Raw genomic sequence first — 18,826 nt, 5'->3', positions numbered from 1 at the left:
ATGATCATAATAGATATATAAAATTAAAGACTCTTTGAGATAATAAAAATATTAAAATAAAGTCAAATGATTGACAAAATAGAAAAAGATTGAAGTATTTTATATTAAAATCACTTGACCTGGAAAATACATTAAGAAAAGAATATTTAAGAATCATTGGACTAACTGAAAGCCATAAATGAATTAAAAGCTCAACTAATATATTTCAATAAATATTCATAGAAAATGGGCTGACCTGTTAGAATCTGAGGGAACAGTGAAAAGTTAACAAAAAAAAATGATTGGTCCTCAAAGAGATTCCAAAAGAAAAATTCCACTGTCATTGTAGTCAAAATAGAACTCCATGCTAAAAGAAAATAATCTGAAATGATTCTGAAAGAAACAGTTCATGGCCTGAAAATCACAGTCAGGTTCACACGAGATTTAGCAGCTCCCACCATAAAGAAGTAAAGAGCTTGTAATATCACACACAGAAAAATATAGTCTTACAACCAAGAATAACTTACCAAGACAAACTGAGTACAAGCGAACAGACAAAGAAGTTTATTTTTAGTGAAACAGAGGACTTCCAATATCCCTGATTTTAAAAGACCAAATGTGAGTAGAAATTTGAAGTACAAACACAAGACTGAAGAGCAAAACTAAAAAGTTAATTGTAGAGAGGAATCATGAGGCCTATATAAGAAAAGGTGTTTATACTTTAATGGGAAGGAAAATGTAGATATCTTCCTAAAAATTTGAATATCATCAAGGATGACAGAAGTAGTTAAATAAGATAACAGACTTAAGAGTGATTTTGCTATGCTAAATCATCTGAAAAGAAAAAAGGAAAGGGACAGCAGGCATAAAACAGCTAAGAAAGTGGTAAGAATGATGAAGTACACTTTCTCATATATTCGGAAGTGAGTGCAAAGAGAAATTTATTGCATACAGATTTATTAATATAAATGTGGAGAGGGGAATGAGTATGTGTTAAACCTTAATTTTATTTCAACTAGTTAAAAGTAGGTAGAATACACAAACACACACACAAGAAGGAAGGTTGGCATAAAAACATATTCAACTCAACAAAAAACAAGAGTGAACTGGGATAAGTGATGGGGAGAATGAAGTAAGGGTGGATTCAGAAAAGGATTAGTCAACGACAAAACAAACTTTAAGCTCAGAGGGGAGATTATAAAGGGGAGAAAGAAAGGATAGGAGTTTGTGACTGGTGCCTGGAGAGTGGAAGAGTGCAGTGAAAGACTGTGGCAAGCAGCAAGCACTTGTGGTAAGCATACTACTATCTCACCATCTGCTTCATTGTAAACACAGGGCCATGAGGAAAAAAATATATAAGGAAATGGAGGGAAATACACAGTCAATGACCATCTCCATGCAAACGAATAGGACAAACTCACATGTAAAATGGAAAGAGAGAGCAGAATGTATTAGAAAGCAGAAGCCAATAATACATTCTTAGAAGAAACACACTTGAAGTATTAAAAATCATGCTGATTACATCATGCTAATAAGTTCAATAGACAATGAATTGCCATTGTTTCACATGTGTGCACCAAATTCAAGAGTATCTAAATACTTGAAGAAAATGCTGAAGGAGTTATAGGGATAAATAAAGAAGAAAACAAGAACATTGCAGTTGTCAATGCATCCTTTTCAGAAATGGACAAATTCTTTTTTTTTTTAAGGAAGAGATAAAAAGTAAGAGATGGTAAAAGCCTGAGTAGAATTTCAAGAGCCAGATATTATTGATCTCTGATGATTATTGAATGGAAATGGAAAATGAATGCCCACATTTCTCATGGGAATAAAAAAATGAATATCCTCATTTCAAAGCTGTGTGCAACAATTTTTTTTTTTAAAAACTGGCCATGTACTAGAGCTTTAAATAGTCATAAAAATGCAGAAAAGCAGAAATATTTTATGGATAAAATGTTTGAGGAAGAAAGTGATAAATGTTGTAAGGGATGTGTAAAATTCCGTTGTTGGTGGAATTCTGAACTGATTCAACCATTTTGGAGAGCAATCAGGAATTATGTCCAAAGGGTTATTAACCTACCTACACTCTTTGGACAAGTGACACCAGTACTAGTACTGTTTCCAAAGATGATTAGGAAAAAAGGAAAAGAACCTATGTATTCTAAAATGTTACTAGCAGCTTTCTTTGTTATGGCAAAAAAATGGAAACTGCAGTCATGCCTGTAAATTGGAAATGTCTGAACAAAGTATTATACATGATTTTGATGGAATGCTACTGTGCTATAAGAAATGATGACATTGATGATCTTAGAAAAACATGATTAGGCTTGCATGAAATAATGAAGACTGAAATCAGGATAACCAAGATAACATCTAATACAGTAACAGCAATATTGCTTTAAGAATGACTTGCAGTGAAGTCATTTTGACTTTATATACCCAAATTCACTACAAAAGGAAATATGAAAGAAGATGCTATCTGCATTCAAAGAACTGAAAAATAGAATTATGTATAGAATGTTTTAACATCTGTGTGTATACATATACATATAAAGATTTATGCCTAATGGTAGCCATCTCTGGAGTGGGAGGGAAGAAAAAAAAGGAAAAAAAATTTACACGACAACTTTATTAAAAATATAAATGGAATAACAAGTTGCATGTAATACATTTGCAGCTTCATGTGCAATCACTTTTTAATTTGCTATGTTTTGGAAACGTTTGTTTTATTCCATAAATTAAAAAAATAAACAAAAAACAAAAGCCTCTGAAATGATGAAAAAAGAACAGAAATATTACAGATATCCTTAGCTGACCACAATTCAATAAAAATCATAGTCAATGATTATTCATTGAATAAAGGTGCAAAATTTAATCGGTGAGTTAATCACATCATCCTAAAGAACTTATAAGTAAAAGACAAAATCATAGAAATATTAGACATTTTCAATTAAAATTATGGAAACATTGAGACAGCATAGTAAAATCTTTGAGAGGAAGGCAATGAAGTCCTTATGGGAAGAATTTATGTCTTAAAACATTTTCTTCCCTGTTAGTGGGGAAGAGCTAAAGGTACTCCTATGGATGTGGTGAAAAGATTTTGAAAGAATCACAGTTGGAGAAAACTGAAGAGTGACTAGCCAGGTCATTTTTTCAAAATGGAGGCTCAGAAAGGTATTCACCAATTGAACAATGAAATTTCAGGGCCATAATGAACTGCCAGAGTGAGAAGGAAAAAGGAGATAGGGGAAATTTCAAGGATAAGAAGGCAATTTAGGAATGGTGGTGAGGTCCAGAGATTGAGACTCAGAGCCAGGAAAATAATGATGGGTAACTGGCCTGGGTCTAACTCAAAATGACATTTTCCAAAATAACTTGCCAATCAATAGCAGAATGCTGCCTAGAACTAGAAACAGAAAAGACATCAATGAAAATCTAGCAATCCATTTTAATGTAAACAGAGAGTATGTGAAAGGGAACAATATGAGCTGAGGTGGAAAAGGAATATGGGAAAAGCTAAGTGCAGACATATTACAGTCAAAGAGACGATTGAATTTAAATCTAAAAGGAAAAAGAAGATATAGAACATGTTTTAGCAAGGAAATGTCATAGATCAGTACATTAGAGATATAAACTAACCAGGTCTGACAGAGGATGGATTAGGGAGGGAAAAGACTTGGGACGTGGAGTTGTATTGGAAGGCTATTGTAACAATGCCCCATCCCCACAGAAGGGTAATGAATTCAGAATGCAGAATGAAATATACATTTTTGCATGTGGAAGATGTCAAAATTTGTATTGCTTGACCATACTTATTTTACACACGGTTTTATTTTCCTTTTTTAATGTAAGTGAGAGGGAGAGAAAAAATTAAAATAAATTTTATTGAGAAAAAGCAATTACAATATTTTATATAAAGATCATGTGGCCCTGAACTAGGCTAGTGGTTGGGCAAGTGAGAAGGGCACAGACATGAAAGTTGTAGATCTCTTTCTCTCTCTCTCTTCTTCCCTTTCCTAGACCCAGAAACACCCAAATGCACACACACACACACACACACGCACACACACACACACTCTAAATGTTTTAAGGATGGATCAACGAATATTATATATATATAATATTCATTGATTCATCCATCCTTACAACATTTGGCATCTATTGCTTGCCAATCATTTGTCAGGTCTTCTGATAGATGCTCTAAGTGGAAAATTGATGAAACGGAAATAGTCCTTAGAACATAGAAGTCTATTCTCACAAGAAAGAAAATACCCTCCAATATACCCACACAAAGCGATCTCTGCCATGGTGAAAGTCTGGGAGCCCAAAAATCTGTAAGTCTGTAGGAAAGCCTGGCTGGAGTGGACCTCCCTGAGCTGATCCAGCTGCCTGCACAGTGATGCAGGTTTGTTCTAACCATGTTTATATAGCGACCTATTCCTTAGTCCATTAGAATCCTTGAGGGCCAGGAGAGTTTCACTCATTTTTGTATCTCCAGGGCTTGGCTCAGAACCTGGCACAAAATAAGAACTTCATAAATGTTTGTTAATTCATTAATATTTATTTATTCTCTATGCAGGTTTAGAAAAGTAGCTTCAAACCAACTTTGGGAGTTTGGATTTGATAATCCAGGTCTCATATCGGTCACTGATCAGTCATTGAAAACCTCATTGTGTGGAAGGTCTGCCTTTATAAGGCTAATAACCTGAATATTTCAGGAACTATCGTTTAAATTAAAACAGGTTAAATGAACAGCATCCCACCCCTAACACCAAGGTCTCTGCTCCATAGACCAAAGCTGAATGTGAGAATGTTTCTGTTAAAATTAGAAGGAAACACCTTCAATAAGATCTGCTAGGTGGGAATGTGGGGGTAGTGCTCACAAATAACATCAACTTTTTCTTTTCTCCAGGCCCCTCTACCTTTGATGACAGTTCTTCTCTCCAAGATACCACTATTATGAAATCTGAAGACATAATTCTGAGTTTTGCATTCTTCTCCCAGACAGGAATTGGGGTTCTAGGGAATTCCTTCCTTATTTGTCTCTTCATCTTTGTGTTTCTCAGTGGACATAGGATGAGGCCTATAGACACCATTATCAGTCAGCTGGCCTTCATCAACTGCTTGGTGCTCTTCTTAAAGGGCATCCCTCAGATGATGACAACTTTGGGTCTGATGAATTTCCTCGATGAAATCGGCTGTAAAATTATTTTGTACCTTCACAGAGTAGCTCGGGACCTTTCTCTCAGCATGACTTGCCTCCTGAGTGGCTTTCAGGCCATCACTATCAGCCCCAACAACTCCAATTTTGCAGACCTTAGAGCCAGAGCCCCCAAATACCTCATTCCCTCTAGTCTCTTCTGTTGGACTTTTCACCTGCTTTTTTGTAGCTATATTCCTTGGGGAATTAAGGGATCAAGATACACCAGAAACATCACTGAGATGCAGCATAATGGATATTGTTCTCATAAAATTCCTTCTGGATTTCAAGCTTCTTTATTTGCAACCATTCTCTCCTTTCCTGATGCTATTTTTTTGGTACTCATGGTCTCTGTCAGTGGCTACATGGTGTTTCTTCTGTATAGGCATCATAAGAAAGCCCAGCAAATTCTTACTACCTGTCTCTCTCCCAGAGCCTACCCTGAGATGAGGGCCACCAAATCCATCCTACTGCTTGTGAGCACCTTTGTTTCCTTTTACTTATTCAATTGCATCTTGACAACGTATATGTCTTTTGTAAAATCCCCACCCTGGTTGATTCATACCTCTGCTTTCCTGGCAGCATGTTTCCCAGCTGTTAGCCCCTATGTGCTGATCAGCAGTGACTCACAAGTTACCAGGTACTGCTCTGCTCTTTGGGGGAGGAAACCCCACATTCTGACCATAATAACAGATTAATATTCTCTGCCCAGTATGACCTTCTGAAAGCTCCAGTTAGAGGACAGGGATCTGCACATCAAATGAGACCTGGATCTGATGTTCATTCTTAGAATAACCTGTCATTTCTTAGAAACAATGGGTGACTAGGAACATGGATACTAGGGTAAGAGACTGATCTCAGACTAAGGATTCTTAGAACTTCTATTCCTTGTGCCATCCACAGGATTCTGGAAGATCAACACTGGAAGGTCCCTACTAGATCAATACTCCACAGAAATCCAAGAAAGAAGGAAAAGATTTTCTATGGACAACAATAATCATTACTACTCTTCTCATAGTAGCCCCAAATTGGAAGCTACTGGGGTGTCTTCTCATTTGGGAGTAGCTAAAGAAATTTTAATACATTACTGTTTCAGAATATCATTGTCTCAAAAAATTGGCAAAGTGTACATTTGGAGAAGGGACTTGGAAGACCTCAATGAACTAATACAGAGAGATGTGAGCAGAAATGGGAAAAGAATCTATACAATGATTAAAACATTATAGACACACCTAGTTTGAAAGACTTAAAAACCAGATCACAAAATGATAGCATATTAGTTTGGAAGGCTAACCGTGAAACATGCCACTCACTTGCTGTCATAGAGGAAATGACTTTAATGTGCAGCTGTATGTCACAGTGGATTGAGCACGGGGCTTGCAATCAGGAGGTCTCTTTTCTGGTCTGAGACACTTACCAGCTGTGTGAGCCTGGGCAAGTGAGCTTGCCTCAGTTTGTCCCTGTATCCCTCACTTCCTCATCTGTAAAATGAGGAGGAGAATGAAATAGCAAACCTCTCCCATGAAAACCAGAAACGAGGTCACAAAGAGTCAGAGATGACTAAAGGTCCTGAACAGCAGCAACAGCAACAGCAAGAAAAATACTGGATGGCATAGTAGGTAGAATGCCAGGCCTGAAATCAAGAACACTCATCTTCCTGAGTTCAAAACTGGCCTCTGATATCTACTACATACGTGACCTTTGGCAAGTTGCTTAACCTTGTTTGTCTCATTTTCTCATCCGTAAAATGAGCTGGAGAAGGAAATGGCAAACAAATCCAGGACCATTGAAAAAAAAATAGGATCAAGAAGAGTCAGACATGACTTAAATGATTTGAGAATGAAAAGAAACATTTTGACATGGCCAGTGAAGGGAATTGTTTTACTAGACAATAATCTGTGTATTGACCCCACCATTTTAAAGATTTTTTTTAAATTTAATAAGTTAATATAAGGCTACGGGGAAAGAAGGCAGATAAGGAACTTAGGATAAAGTTAAAACAAAATATATTAATAATTTCTCAAAGGAATGGAGGTTGGTAAGAAACCATCTAGTCCAACGTACATGTAAGAAATAATAGCATCTATAGCATTGCTCACAATTTGTCATCTACACACAGACTGACCAACTTGATCACTAAGGAAACTTCCTTTTCATACAGATCTAATTGGAAGAAAGAAAAATGTTTCCTTATTTAACCACCAGGTGGCAGCAACAGCTACTATAGTAAGTGAGAAATACCTACATCTTGTCAGTTCTGCACTGTAACTCACTGAGAAGTCAAGGAACTGCAGTACTTCTCCAATGCTTTTCAGAGAGTGAATGATCATGTCAATGTCACCCTTCTAAGTGGCCACATACACTGCCTCATTAGTCCAGGTGGTGAAGTTAAGGTAGATTTGACCAATGTGTGTTAGTTCCCCAATCATCACTCAGTGGCTTCTGTTTCCCCTCTCTGAACTCGTTGTATTTCTTTGATTCCTAGCCAAGTGGATTAATCGTAATGAAAATGATGCCTCCTCAAGAATAGGTGGAACATGCTTAATGGAATAAAGCAATTTTAATCTCCATAGAAGCAATACAAACTACTTTTTATTTTGTTCATTTTTTTTGTCATGCAGGGTGAGTGTTTGGCAATGTTTGACAATATTTGTATCATATTGTTTATCTGGTTATCTGCCTAAAATTATATTCTTGTGTAGTCTGATGAGCCACAAGAAAAAAGGGCTATAAAACCATGCATACCCTTTGACCCAGCAATAGCACTACTTGGTCTGTATCCCAAAGAGATCATGAAAAGGAAAAAGGATCCACATGTACAAAGATATTTATAACAGTTCATTTTGTGATAGTAAAGAATTGTAAATTGAGGAGGTGATCATTAACTGGGGAATGGCTGAACAAGTTGTGGTACATGAATGTAACTGAATACTATTGCACTATAAGAAATGATGAGCAGGCAGATTTCAGAAAAACCCTGGAAAGACTTACATGAACGGATGCTGAGTGAAGTGAGCAGAATCACGAGGATGTTGTGCACAGGAACAGTAACATTGTACAAGAATCAATTGTGAATGATTTAGCGATTCATAGCAATACATCTATTGAAGACAATCCCAAAGGATCCATGATGACAAATGCTATCCATACACAGAGAAAGAACTGATTGAGTTGAAATGCAGATCAAAGTACACTTTTGTAATGTCTTTTTTTTCCTTTTGGATTGCTTTTTATTTCAATGACTAATATGGAAATATGTTTTGCATGACTGCACATTTATATCCTATATCAAAATGCTTACCATTTTAGGGAGGGGAAAGAAAGGAAGGAAAAAATTTAAAACTCAAAATATAAGAAATAATGTAAGAATATAATAAGTAATTGTGTTCTATTAAATTATGTTATATTAATTATATTAATATTATATACTATTATATATTAATATTATATTATATCAATTATATTAATATTAGATATTATATTAATTACATCAATATTATTATATTAATTATATTATTAATGTATATTATAATAATTAATTAATAAATAATATATAATAATATTATAATAATATAAGAAAATATAAGAAAGAATTCAAGTATCATGGACCCACAGTAGGGATTACACAAGATTTAGCAGCTTCTCCATTAAAGGATCTGAGGGCTTGGAATATGATATTCCAGAGGGCAAATGAGCAGTGATTACAAGCAAGAATCACCTACCCACAAAACTGAGTACAATATTTTGGTGGTGGGGGGGGGGGGATATTCATTCAATGAAATAAAGGACTTTCAAGGATTCTTGTTGAAAAGACTAGAGCTGGATAGAAAATTTGACTTTAAAATACAAGACCCAAGAGAATTATAAAAAGGTAAACAGGTAAACAGGAAAGGGAAATAATAAGGGACTTAATAAGGTTAAACTGTTTACATTCCTACAGGGGAAGATGATGCTCATAACTCATAAGAACTTTCTCATTACTTAAGCATATATATATATATATATATTCAGAGTGCACAGCTGTGAGTTTAATATGTGGGATGATATCATTAAAAATAAAATTAAGGGGTGAGAAAGGAATGTACTGGGAGAAAGAGAAAGGGAGAGGTAGAATGGGGTACATTTTCTCACACAAAAGAAGCAAGAAAGAGCTTTTACAGTGGAAGGGAAGAGGGGGGAGGTGAGGAAGAGTGAGTGAACCATATTCTCATCAGAATTGGCTCAAAGAGGGAATAAAATACAGACTCAATTAGCTATAGAAATCTTTCCTACCCTACAGGAAGGCAGGAGGGGAAGGGGATGAGAGAAGGGGGAAAGTGATAGAAAGGAAGGCAGATTGGGGGATAGAGCACCAATGCAATATTCACAGTACCTATGGCAGCTGTGCATATGCTGACATAGTTCTGAATTACAATATATAACAGACTCTCTATATGGAAGACAGAACCAAAACATTTATTCAAACACCGGAAAGCTGAATCCCAGCACCAGAAAGTCAAATCCATCGTAGCAACAAAGAAGTCCATACACAATAACAATGCAGGGAGCACTGCCACCCCCAAGCCTCCCCCTGTTAGGGCCTTCCCACAAATGAATAATCACAGTTAGCTGCCTGCTTCCTCTCTCTCTCTCTCTCTCTCTCTCTCTCTCTCTCTCAGCTCTAACTGCTCTGACCAACTTCCTCTCAGTTCTGCTCCACTCTTTCTGCTCCACCCTTCCTTTTCTTCCCATTCACAAGCTCCTCCCATCACAGACTCGTTTGAGTGAGGCTTCCATGTGACTTAAAAAGGTCACATGGGCCTATTAATGTATGGCAAAGAACTTCCCATTAAGCAAAAATACATTAACTATACAGGGAAGGGAGTAGTTAGAAGCAAAACACTTTCGAGGAGGGAAAGGGTAAAAGGTAAGAGAGAATAGAATAAACAGGGAGGGATGGGATGGAGGGAAATACAGCTAGTAGTTCTAACTGTGACAAACAATTTGAAGCAAATTCCTCTGATAAAGGACTCATTTCTCGAAGATATAGAGAACTGAGTCAAATTATGAAAATAAGAGCCATTCCCCAATTGAAAAACGATCCAAAGTTGTGATCAGTTTTCAGATGAAGTAATCAAAGCTATCTATCACCATATGAAAAAATACTCTAATTCATTATTGATTGGAGAATTGCAAATTAAAATACTTCTGAGATGCTACCTCATAACTATTAGATTGGCTAAAAGGAAAGTAAAGGTAAATGACAAATGTTGGTGGGGATATAAGCAAAAGAAATGAGACTTTAATTCACTGTTGGTGAGTTAAATTGATTCAACCATTCTGTAGAGCAATTTGGACCTATGCCCAGAGGGCTATTAAATCCTGCATACTCTTTGACTGAGATAAAAAAAACAAAAGGGAAAAAAGTCCTATATGTACAAAAATATTTATAGCAGTTCTTTTCTGAGGGCAAAGAATTAGAAATTCAGGGGATGCCCATTGATAGAAGAATGGCTGAACAAGTTGCAGTATGTGACTATTATGGAATACTATTGTACTATAAGAAATGATGATCAGAATGCTCTCAGAAAAACCTGCAAATACATGACCATGCAAAGTGAAACGTACTGTGCACAAAGTAACAGCAATGTTGTAAGATGACCAACCATGAATGCCTTAGCTATTCTCAGCAATACAATGATCCAAGACAACTCAGAAGGACTTATAATGAAAAGCTATCCATCCCCAGAGAATGTTTCTGAATACAGATTGAAGCAGACTTTTGTTTTACTTTCTTTATTTGTCTGGAGGTTTTTTTGGTTTAGGTTTTCTTTTACAACATGTCTATTATGGATATGTTGTACATAGTTGTACATGTAAATTTCTTGCTTTCTCAATGAGGGGGGCTGTGGGAGGGAGAAAGGGAAGGAATTTGGAACTCATAGTTTTAAAAACAAATGTTAAAATAATTTTTGTATGTAACTGGAGGAAAACCAAATATGAAATAAAAATAAATAAATTTTTAAAATGAGGCATGATTGGGCTATTATGTTCTGCTCTTTAAGTCTCAGTGAGCAACTGAGAAAAAAAATTTGCTTGATAGAAATTTATATTCATCACTAACTTTATGTTAACTCTACAAAGCAATAAATTAAAAATTTTTTTAAAGTAGCTCATGCCTCTTGGAATTTCTTTTAAGTAATAACTCTGTATAAAAATAAATGAGAATGTATGTTGAAATGTCTTTGCATATAATTGGAAAAGTAAAAACTATTAAACATTTGAATGCTATAGCATTTGGTACATATTGGTTTAGTACTGATATTACTTTATTATCCATGGTATCTTTTATCATAATGTAGTTTCCCTGTTTACTTTTTAAAATTAAATCTCTTTTAGCTTGAGCTTTGTCTGAGATTATGATTGCTATTCTTGGTTTGTTTTTTGTTTGTTTGTTTGTGTTTTTTTGCATCAGCTAAAGCGTGATGAATTCTGTTCCAGTCCTTTATTTTTATCCTGTGTATCCCTCACTTTTAAATGTGTGTCTTCCAAACAACATATTGTCAGATTCTGGTTTTTAATTCATTCTGCTATCCTTTTCCTTTTTATGGGTGAGGTAATTTCATTCACATTCAAAGTTATAATTACTACTTGTGCATTTCCTTCTATCCCATTTTTCCTCACTGTTTATCCTTCTTGCCTTCTCTTTTTATTCCTCAGATGTCTACTTTACTTCTAACTACTGCCTCTGTAATCCATACCCTTTGTAAGAATCCCTCCCCTATCTTCTCCCCTTACCCTCCTATTCCTTAATCTACTGACCTGTCTAGGAGTTTTCCCTTGTCATCTCCCCATTTTAAGAATCTTTCCTTTATTGTCTCTTCTTCCCCTCCTCTTTCTTGATCTGCACACCCTTCTAAATTGCCCTCCCTTATCCTGTTCCCTCACTCTTCCATTTCTCTGAAGTAAAGACTTTTATACTCTTGTAGATGTATACATTATTCCCTATTTAACCTAGTTTGGATGAGAATAGTGTTCTAGGACCAGCAGCTCTCCACTCTCTCCTGTCTCTACTGGGACAACTCTTCCATTCATGCCTGTTTTGTAAGGACTGATTTGATCTCCTTATGCTCCAATGGATTCTCAAAAGCCTTCTTCAGCACGACAATTCAAAAGGATTGATTCTGCAGTACTCAGCTTTCCTTATAGTCCAACTCTCAAAGCCATACATTGCTACTGGAAAAACCATAGCTTTGGTTATATAGACCTTTTTAGTATGCTGTTCAGATTTTCTGTAGCTTTTTTTCCAAGAAGCAAGCATCTTTTAATTTTATGGCTGAAGTCACTGTCTAGTGTTGTTCTTTGAGCTCAAAAATATGAAATCTGGCACTGTTAACATGTCTTCTCTCTATATTTGCCAGGAAATTAGAGGACTAGTTGCCAGGGTCTTATGATTTTAATGGTAGGCTTCAGGCCAGCTTTTCCACTCTCCTCTCTCATTCTCATCAAGAGGCTTCTTACTTCTTCTTCAATTTCTGCCATTAGAGTGGTATCATCTGCATATCCAAGAGAATTGATATTTTACCAAGCAACCTTAATTCTAGCTTTTGATTCACCCAGCCAGGCATCACATATAATGTTTTCTGAATAAAAAGTAAATAAGGAAGTGACATATAGAGCCTTCTTATTCTCCTTATCCAATCTTAAACCCATCAGTTATTCCATGTTCTATTCTAACTATTGATTCTTGGACTGTATACAGCTTCCTAAGGATACAAGTTGTTGTTTGCCCTTCATTCTGAAAGAGGACCAAAGACATCATGAGGGTGATTTCTTGATTTTCATATTAATTGGATATAAGTGAGGCAGAGCTGCACAGAGTCATCAGCCTCACTCTCTCTTCCAGTCCTCAAAGTTCAGTGGCAAGACAAAGGTTAAGACCACTGGTGATAGCCCAGGATGCAGCGGGTGACTTTTGTCTTTCTAAATTAAGGTCTTTCCTTTGTCTCAGTTTGTCTGAGGCCACATCCATTCTAGGTAAATGTTGAGGCAAAATATGGCTCATTTTGAGAGAGGATGCAGGGACGATAGTGAAACAGGTCAGAAAATTCCAAACTCTCCACAAAAGAGGTAAAATAGCAGTATAGGGTGAACAAAGTGTGTGTGAGAGTAAAAATAAATAATAGAGGCACGAGAGGGCCTTTCTTGGACAATCTGCGAAAATCTGAAGAAAATCCCAGGGTGAGCTTTAGTCCCTGTGAAGAGTAAATGCCTCCAGGCTAGGATTGCTTAAACAACAAGAGGTCAGCCCTGGAATTAGCTGGGTTGGAACCCTTCCTCAGTCCCACCTACAGGAACTTTTATCCCTGGGAAAGTGAAAGGAGTTTGGCATCTGAACCAGGGAAGATCTAGGGAACCTCTGCTGACAAAGAACACCAGACCCAACTGTGCTGCAGAGATGTGACAGGATGGGAAAAAACAAACATAAGCCTGTTGAGTGCAGAAGCAGTGGGGCTGGGACACTGGCTGACAGTGGGCACTTACAAGAGGCAGGAGGTCTTGGTTTGGGTTCAAGGTCAGAGGGGAGAACTGAAGGGGGATCTGAGGCCACCGGTAGCATCCTATCTACCCCAGGACTAGAGGTGATTTTTTTTTAATTTAAATTTATTTATTTAACATATTTGGTTTTCAGCATTGATTTTCACAACAGTTTGAATTACAAATTTTCTCCCCATTTCTACCCTCCCCCCACTCCAAGATGGCTTATATTCTGGTTGCCCTGTTCCCTAGTCAGCCCTCCCCTCTATCACCACCCTCCCCTCTCATCCCCTTTTCCCTTCCTTTCTTGTAGGGCAAGATAAAATTCTGCGCCCCATTGCCTGTGTATCTTATTTTTTAGTTGCATGCAAAACCTTTTTTTTTTGAACATCTGATTTTAAAACTTTGAGTTCCAAATTCTCTCCCCTCTTCCCTTGCCACCCACCCTCCCTAAGAAGTAGAGCAATTCAACCTAGGCCACACATGTATCATTATGTATAACCCTTCCACAATACTCATGTTGTGAAAGGCTAACTACATTTTGCTCCTTCCCAACCCATCCCGCTTTATTGAATTTTCTCCCTTGACCCTGTCCCCTTTCCAAAGTGTTTGTTTTGATTACCTCCACCCCCATCTGCCCTCCCCTCCATCATCCCCCCCCTTTTATTTTTTTTTATCTTCCTCCCTCTTCTTTCCTGTGGGGTAAGATACCCAACTGAGTATGTATGGTATTCCCCCTCAGGACAAATCTGATGAGAGCAAGGTTCACTCATTCCCCCCTCAACTGCCCTCTGTCCTCCTCCCACAGAACTGCTTCCTCTTGCCACCTTTATGCGAGATAATCCACCCCATTCTATCTCTCCCTATCTCCCTCTATCAGTATGTTGCTCTCTCATCCCTTAATTTCATTTTATTTCTTTTAGATATCTTCCCTTCATCTTCAACTCACCCTGTGTCTGCTCTCTCTTTTACATATATGTATATATATACACATATATAAACACACATATATATATATATACACACATACATACACATACATACATATACACATAGATATATACATACATACACATTCACTTATATATATACATAAACATATATATATGTGCATATTCCCTTCAACTACCCTAATACTGAGGTCTCATGAATCATACACATCATCTTTCCATGTAGGAATGTAAACAAAACAGTTCAACTTTAGTAAGTCCCTTGCAATTTCCGTTTCTTGATTACCTTTTCATGCTTCTCTTGATTCTTGTGTTTGAAAGGCAAATTTTCTATTCAGTTCTGGTCTTTTCACTGAGAAAGCTTGAAAGTCCTCTATTTTATTGAAAATCCATATTTTGCCTTGGAGCATGATACTCAGTTTTGCTGGGTAGGTGATTCTAGGTTTTAATCCTAGCTCCATGGACCTCCGGAATATCGCATTCCAAGCCCTTCGATCTCTTAATGTAGAAGCTGCCAGATCTTGGGTTATTCTGATTGTGTTTCCACAATACTCAAATTGTTTCTTTCTGGCTGCTTGCAGTATTTTCTCCTTGATCTGGGAGCTCTAGAATTTGGCAACAATATTCCTAGTAGTTTTCTTTTTGGGATCTTTTGCAGGAGGCGATCAGTGGATCCTTTCAATTTCTATTTTGCCCTCTGGGTTTAGAATATCATGGCAGTTCTCCTTCATAATTTCTTGAAAGATGATATCTAGGCTCTTTTTTTGATCATGGCTTTCAGGGAGTCCAATAATTTTTAAATTATCTCTCCTGGATGTATTCTCCAGGTCAGTGGTTTTTCCAATGAGATATTTCACACTGTCTTCCATTTTTTTCATTCCTTTGGTTCTGTTTTATAATATCTTGATTTCTCATAAAGTCACTAGCTTCCACTTGCTCCAATCTAATTTTTAAGGTAGTATTTTCTTCAGTGGTCTTTTGGACCTCCTTTTCCATTTGGCTAATTCTGCCTTTCAAGGCATTCCTCTCCTCATTGGCTTTTTGGAGCTCTTTTGCCATTTGAGTTAGTCTATTTTTCAAGGTGTTGTTTTCTTCAGTATTTTTTTGGGGGTCTCTTTTAGCCAGTCATTGGCTTGTTTTTCATGGTTTTCTCACATCACTCTCATTTCTCTTCCCAATTTTTCCTCTACTTCTCTAACTTGCTTTTCCAACTCCTTTTTGAGCTCTTCCATGGCCTGAGACCAGTTCATGTTTTTCTTGGAGGCTTTTGATGTAGGCTCTTGCACTTTGTTGACTTCTTCTGGCTGTGTGTTTTGGTCTTCTTTGTCCAAAGAAAGATTCCAAAGTCTGAGACTGAATCTGAGTCCGTTTTCGCTGCCTGGCTGTGGTCCCAGCCAACTACTTGACCCTTGAGTTTTTTGACCAGATATGACTACTTGTAGAGTAGAGAATACTTTGTTCCAAACTTGAGAGGATGCACTGTTGTTTTCAGAGCTATTTCTATACCACAAGTTCTGCCACACCAGTGCTCCTCCTCCCCTAAGAACCACCAACCCATACTGGACTAAGATCTTAAGCAGGCTCTGCACTCCAGCTCAGATTCGCCACTTAATTCCTCCCACCAGGTGGGCCTGGGGAAGAAAGCAACTGCAGTTATAGTTCTATAGCTGCACCACCCCTGCTGCTCCTGAGGTGGTGGCCGAACCATGAACTCCTTTCACTCTGTCCCTTGTAGCTTTTCCCACTAACCTTCTCTGCTTTCTTTGGTGTTTGTGGGTTGAGAAGTCTGGTAACTGCCACAGCTCACTGATTCAGGGTGCTAGGGCCTGTTCTGCCTGGCTCCTGGTCTGGTTGGTCTAGGCTCAGCCCACACTGGGCTCTGCCCTGCTCCACTCCCAGCTCCGTGCACGATAGACCTCACCCCACAACCATCCATGCTGACCTGGGCTGGAACCCGGCTCCCCTCTGCTATTTCATGGGTTCTGCAGTTCTAGAATTTGTTCAGAGCCAATTTTTTATTAGTGTTTGGAGGGTCCTGGGGGAGAGCCCTAGACAAGTCCATGCTTTCCAGCTGCCTTCTAGAGGTGATTTTAAAAACTAAACTATTACCAAAAAAAAAAAAATACACAATCAGATAAAAAGAATCCAACCATAGAGAGTTATTATGGGAATGGAGAAGACCCCAGGGTTCATCTTCAGAGGAAGATACTAAAGCAAAGAAACCCTCTTCTGTGCCAAAGAGTAATGAAAAATGATTGCCTGCCCAAAAAGAATTAGTAGAAGAACTTGAAAAAGACTTTAAAAATTAAATGATGGAGATTGAGGAAAAAACATAAAAAAAAGAACAATCCAAGAAAAATAAAAAAAATTATGAAAAGGAAGTAAACCACATAGAAAAGGAGGTACAGAAAGTTTTTTTTGCACTGGGTATTTTTAACAAACTTTTATTTAGTATTTAATTTTTCCTCAGTTGTATGTAAAACAACTTTTAACATTCATTTTGAAAATTTTGGATTCAAAATTCTCTCTCTTCCTGCCTCCCCATACACTCTCATTGAGAAGGCAAGAAATTTCATATAGGTTATACTCATGTAGTCATGCAAAAAACATTTCCATGTAAGTTATTCTGTGAAGGAATACACAGACAACAAAAAACAACTAAAGAAGAATCACATTTTTAAAACATATACTCCAATGTGTATTGAGACACCATCAGTTTTTTCTCTGGGGATGGATAGCATTTTTCATCATAAGTCCTTCAGAGTTGTCTTGGAAAATTGTATTACTGAGAACAGCTAAGTTGTTCACGGCTGATCATCACACAATATTGCTATTATTTTGTACACAGTACATTTCACTTTGCATCAGCTTGTGTAAGTCTTTCCAGGTTTTTCTGAGAGCATCCTGCTCATCATCTCTTCTACTACAATAGTATTACATCATAATCACCTATCACAATTTGTCCAGCCATTCTCCAATTGATGGCTATCCTCTCAACTTCTTTTACCCCGAGCAAAGTGCTGCTATAAATTTTTTTGTACATATAAGTCTTTTCTCTTTTTGTTTTTTTTAAATCTCTTTTGGGATACAGACCTAGTTGGGGTATGACTAGGTCAAAGAGCACCCATGGTTTGATAGCCCTTTGGGCATAGTTCCAAATTGCTCTACAGAATGGTTGTATCAATTCACAACTCTACCAACAGTGCATTAAAGTCTCATGTTTCCAACATCCCCTCCATCAATTGTCATTTACCTTTTCTGGCTTATTAGCCAATCTAATTGGTATGAGGCAGCACCTCAGAATTGCTTTAATTTACATTTCTCCAATCAATAGTGAGTTAGAGTATTTTTTCATATGGCTATGGATAGCTTTGATTACTTCATCTGAAAACTGATCATATCTTTTGATCATTTATCAAGTGGGTAAAGGCTCTTATTTTTATAATTTGACTCAGTTCTCTATGTGTTTGAGAAATGAGGCCTTTATTAGAGGAACTTGCTTCAAAATTTTTTTTTCACAATTATAATAACTAACTGTATTTCCTTCCATCCTATTGCCCCCTGTTTATTCTATTCTCTCTCTTTTCACCCTTTCCCTCCTCAAAAGTGTTTTGCTTCTGACTACTCCCTCCCCCATTCTGCCCTCCCTTCTATCACCTCCTGCCTTCTCTTTATCCTTCTCCTCCTAATTTCCTGCAGGGTAAGATAGATTTCTATACCCAATTGAGTCTGTATGTTATTCCTTCTTTAAGCTAATTCTGATGAGAGTAAGGTTCAATCATTCACCTTCACCTTCCCCTCTTCCCCTCCACTTAAAAGCTTTTTCTTGCCTCTTTTGTGTCAGATAGTTTACCCCATTCTACTTCTCCTTTTCCCTTTCTCACAATGAATTCCTCTCTTACTCCTTACATCATCCCTTCATATTCAAGTCACATTTGTGCCCTCTGTGTATATATACCCCTTCTAATTACCCTAATAATGAGAAAGGTCTTATCAGTTACAAATATCATCTTCAAATGTAAGAATGTAAACAGTTTAACCTTAACTCCTTTGTGATTTTCCTTCCTGTATATCTTTTTGTGCTTCTCTTGAGTCTTGTATTAGAAAGTACAATATTCTATTCAGCTCTGGTGTTTTCATCAAGAATGCTTGAAAGTCCTGTATCTCATTAAATATCCAT

General features: G+C 37.1%; 1 protein-coding gene and 1 pseudogene across 1 annotated transcript; both read left to right on the top strand.

Moving 5' to 3' along the window:
• Positions 1-4,938: 4,938 nt before the first annotated feature.
• Positions 4,939-5,877, top strand: LOC118835727 (vomeronasal type-1 receptor 1-like). Its single transcript, XM_036742969.1, has one exon. It carries the CDS (start codon positions 4,939-4,941, stop codon positions 5,875-5,877), a length of 939 nt encoding a protein of 312 aa, XP_036598864.1.
• A 133-nt stretch (positions 5,878-6,010) lies between these two features.
• LOC118835723 overlaps positions 6,011-18,826 on the top strand; it is a 32,632-nt pseudogene continuing 19,816 nt past the window's right edge.

The sequence above is a fragment of the Trichosurus vulpecula genome, chromosome 2 (genome assembly GCF_011100635.1).
Source record: "Trichosurus vulpecula isolate mTriVul1 chromosome 2, mTriVul1.pri, whole genome shotgun sequence".
Lineage (NCBI taxonomy): Eukaryota > Metazoa > Chordata > Mammalia > Diprotodontia > Phalangeridae > Trichosurus > Trichosurus vulpecula.
Note: the sequence above shows the minus strand (reverse complement) of the source record. Positions and strands in the feature narration are given on the sequence as shown.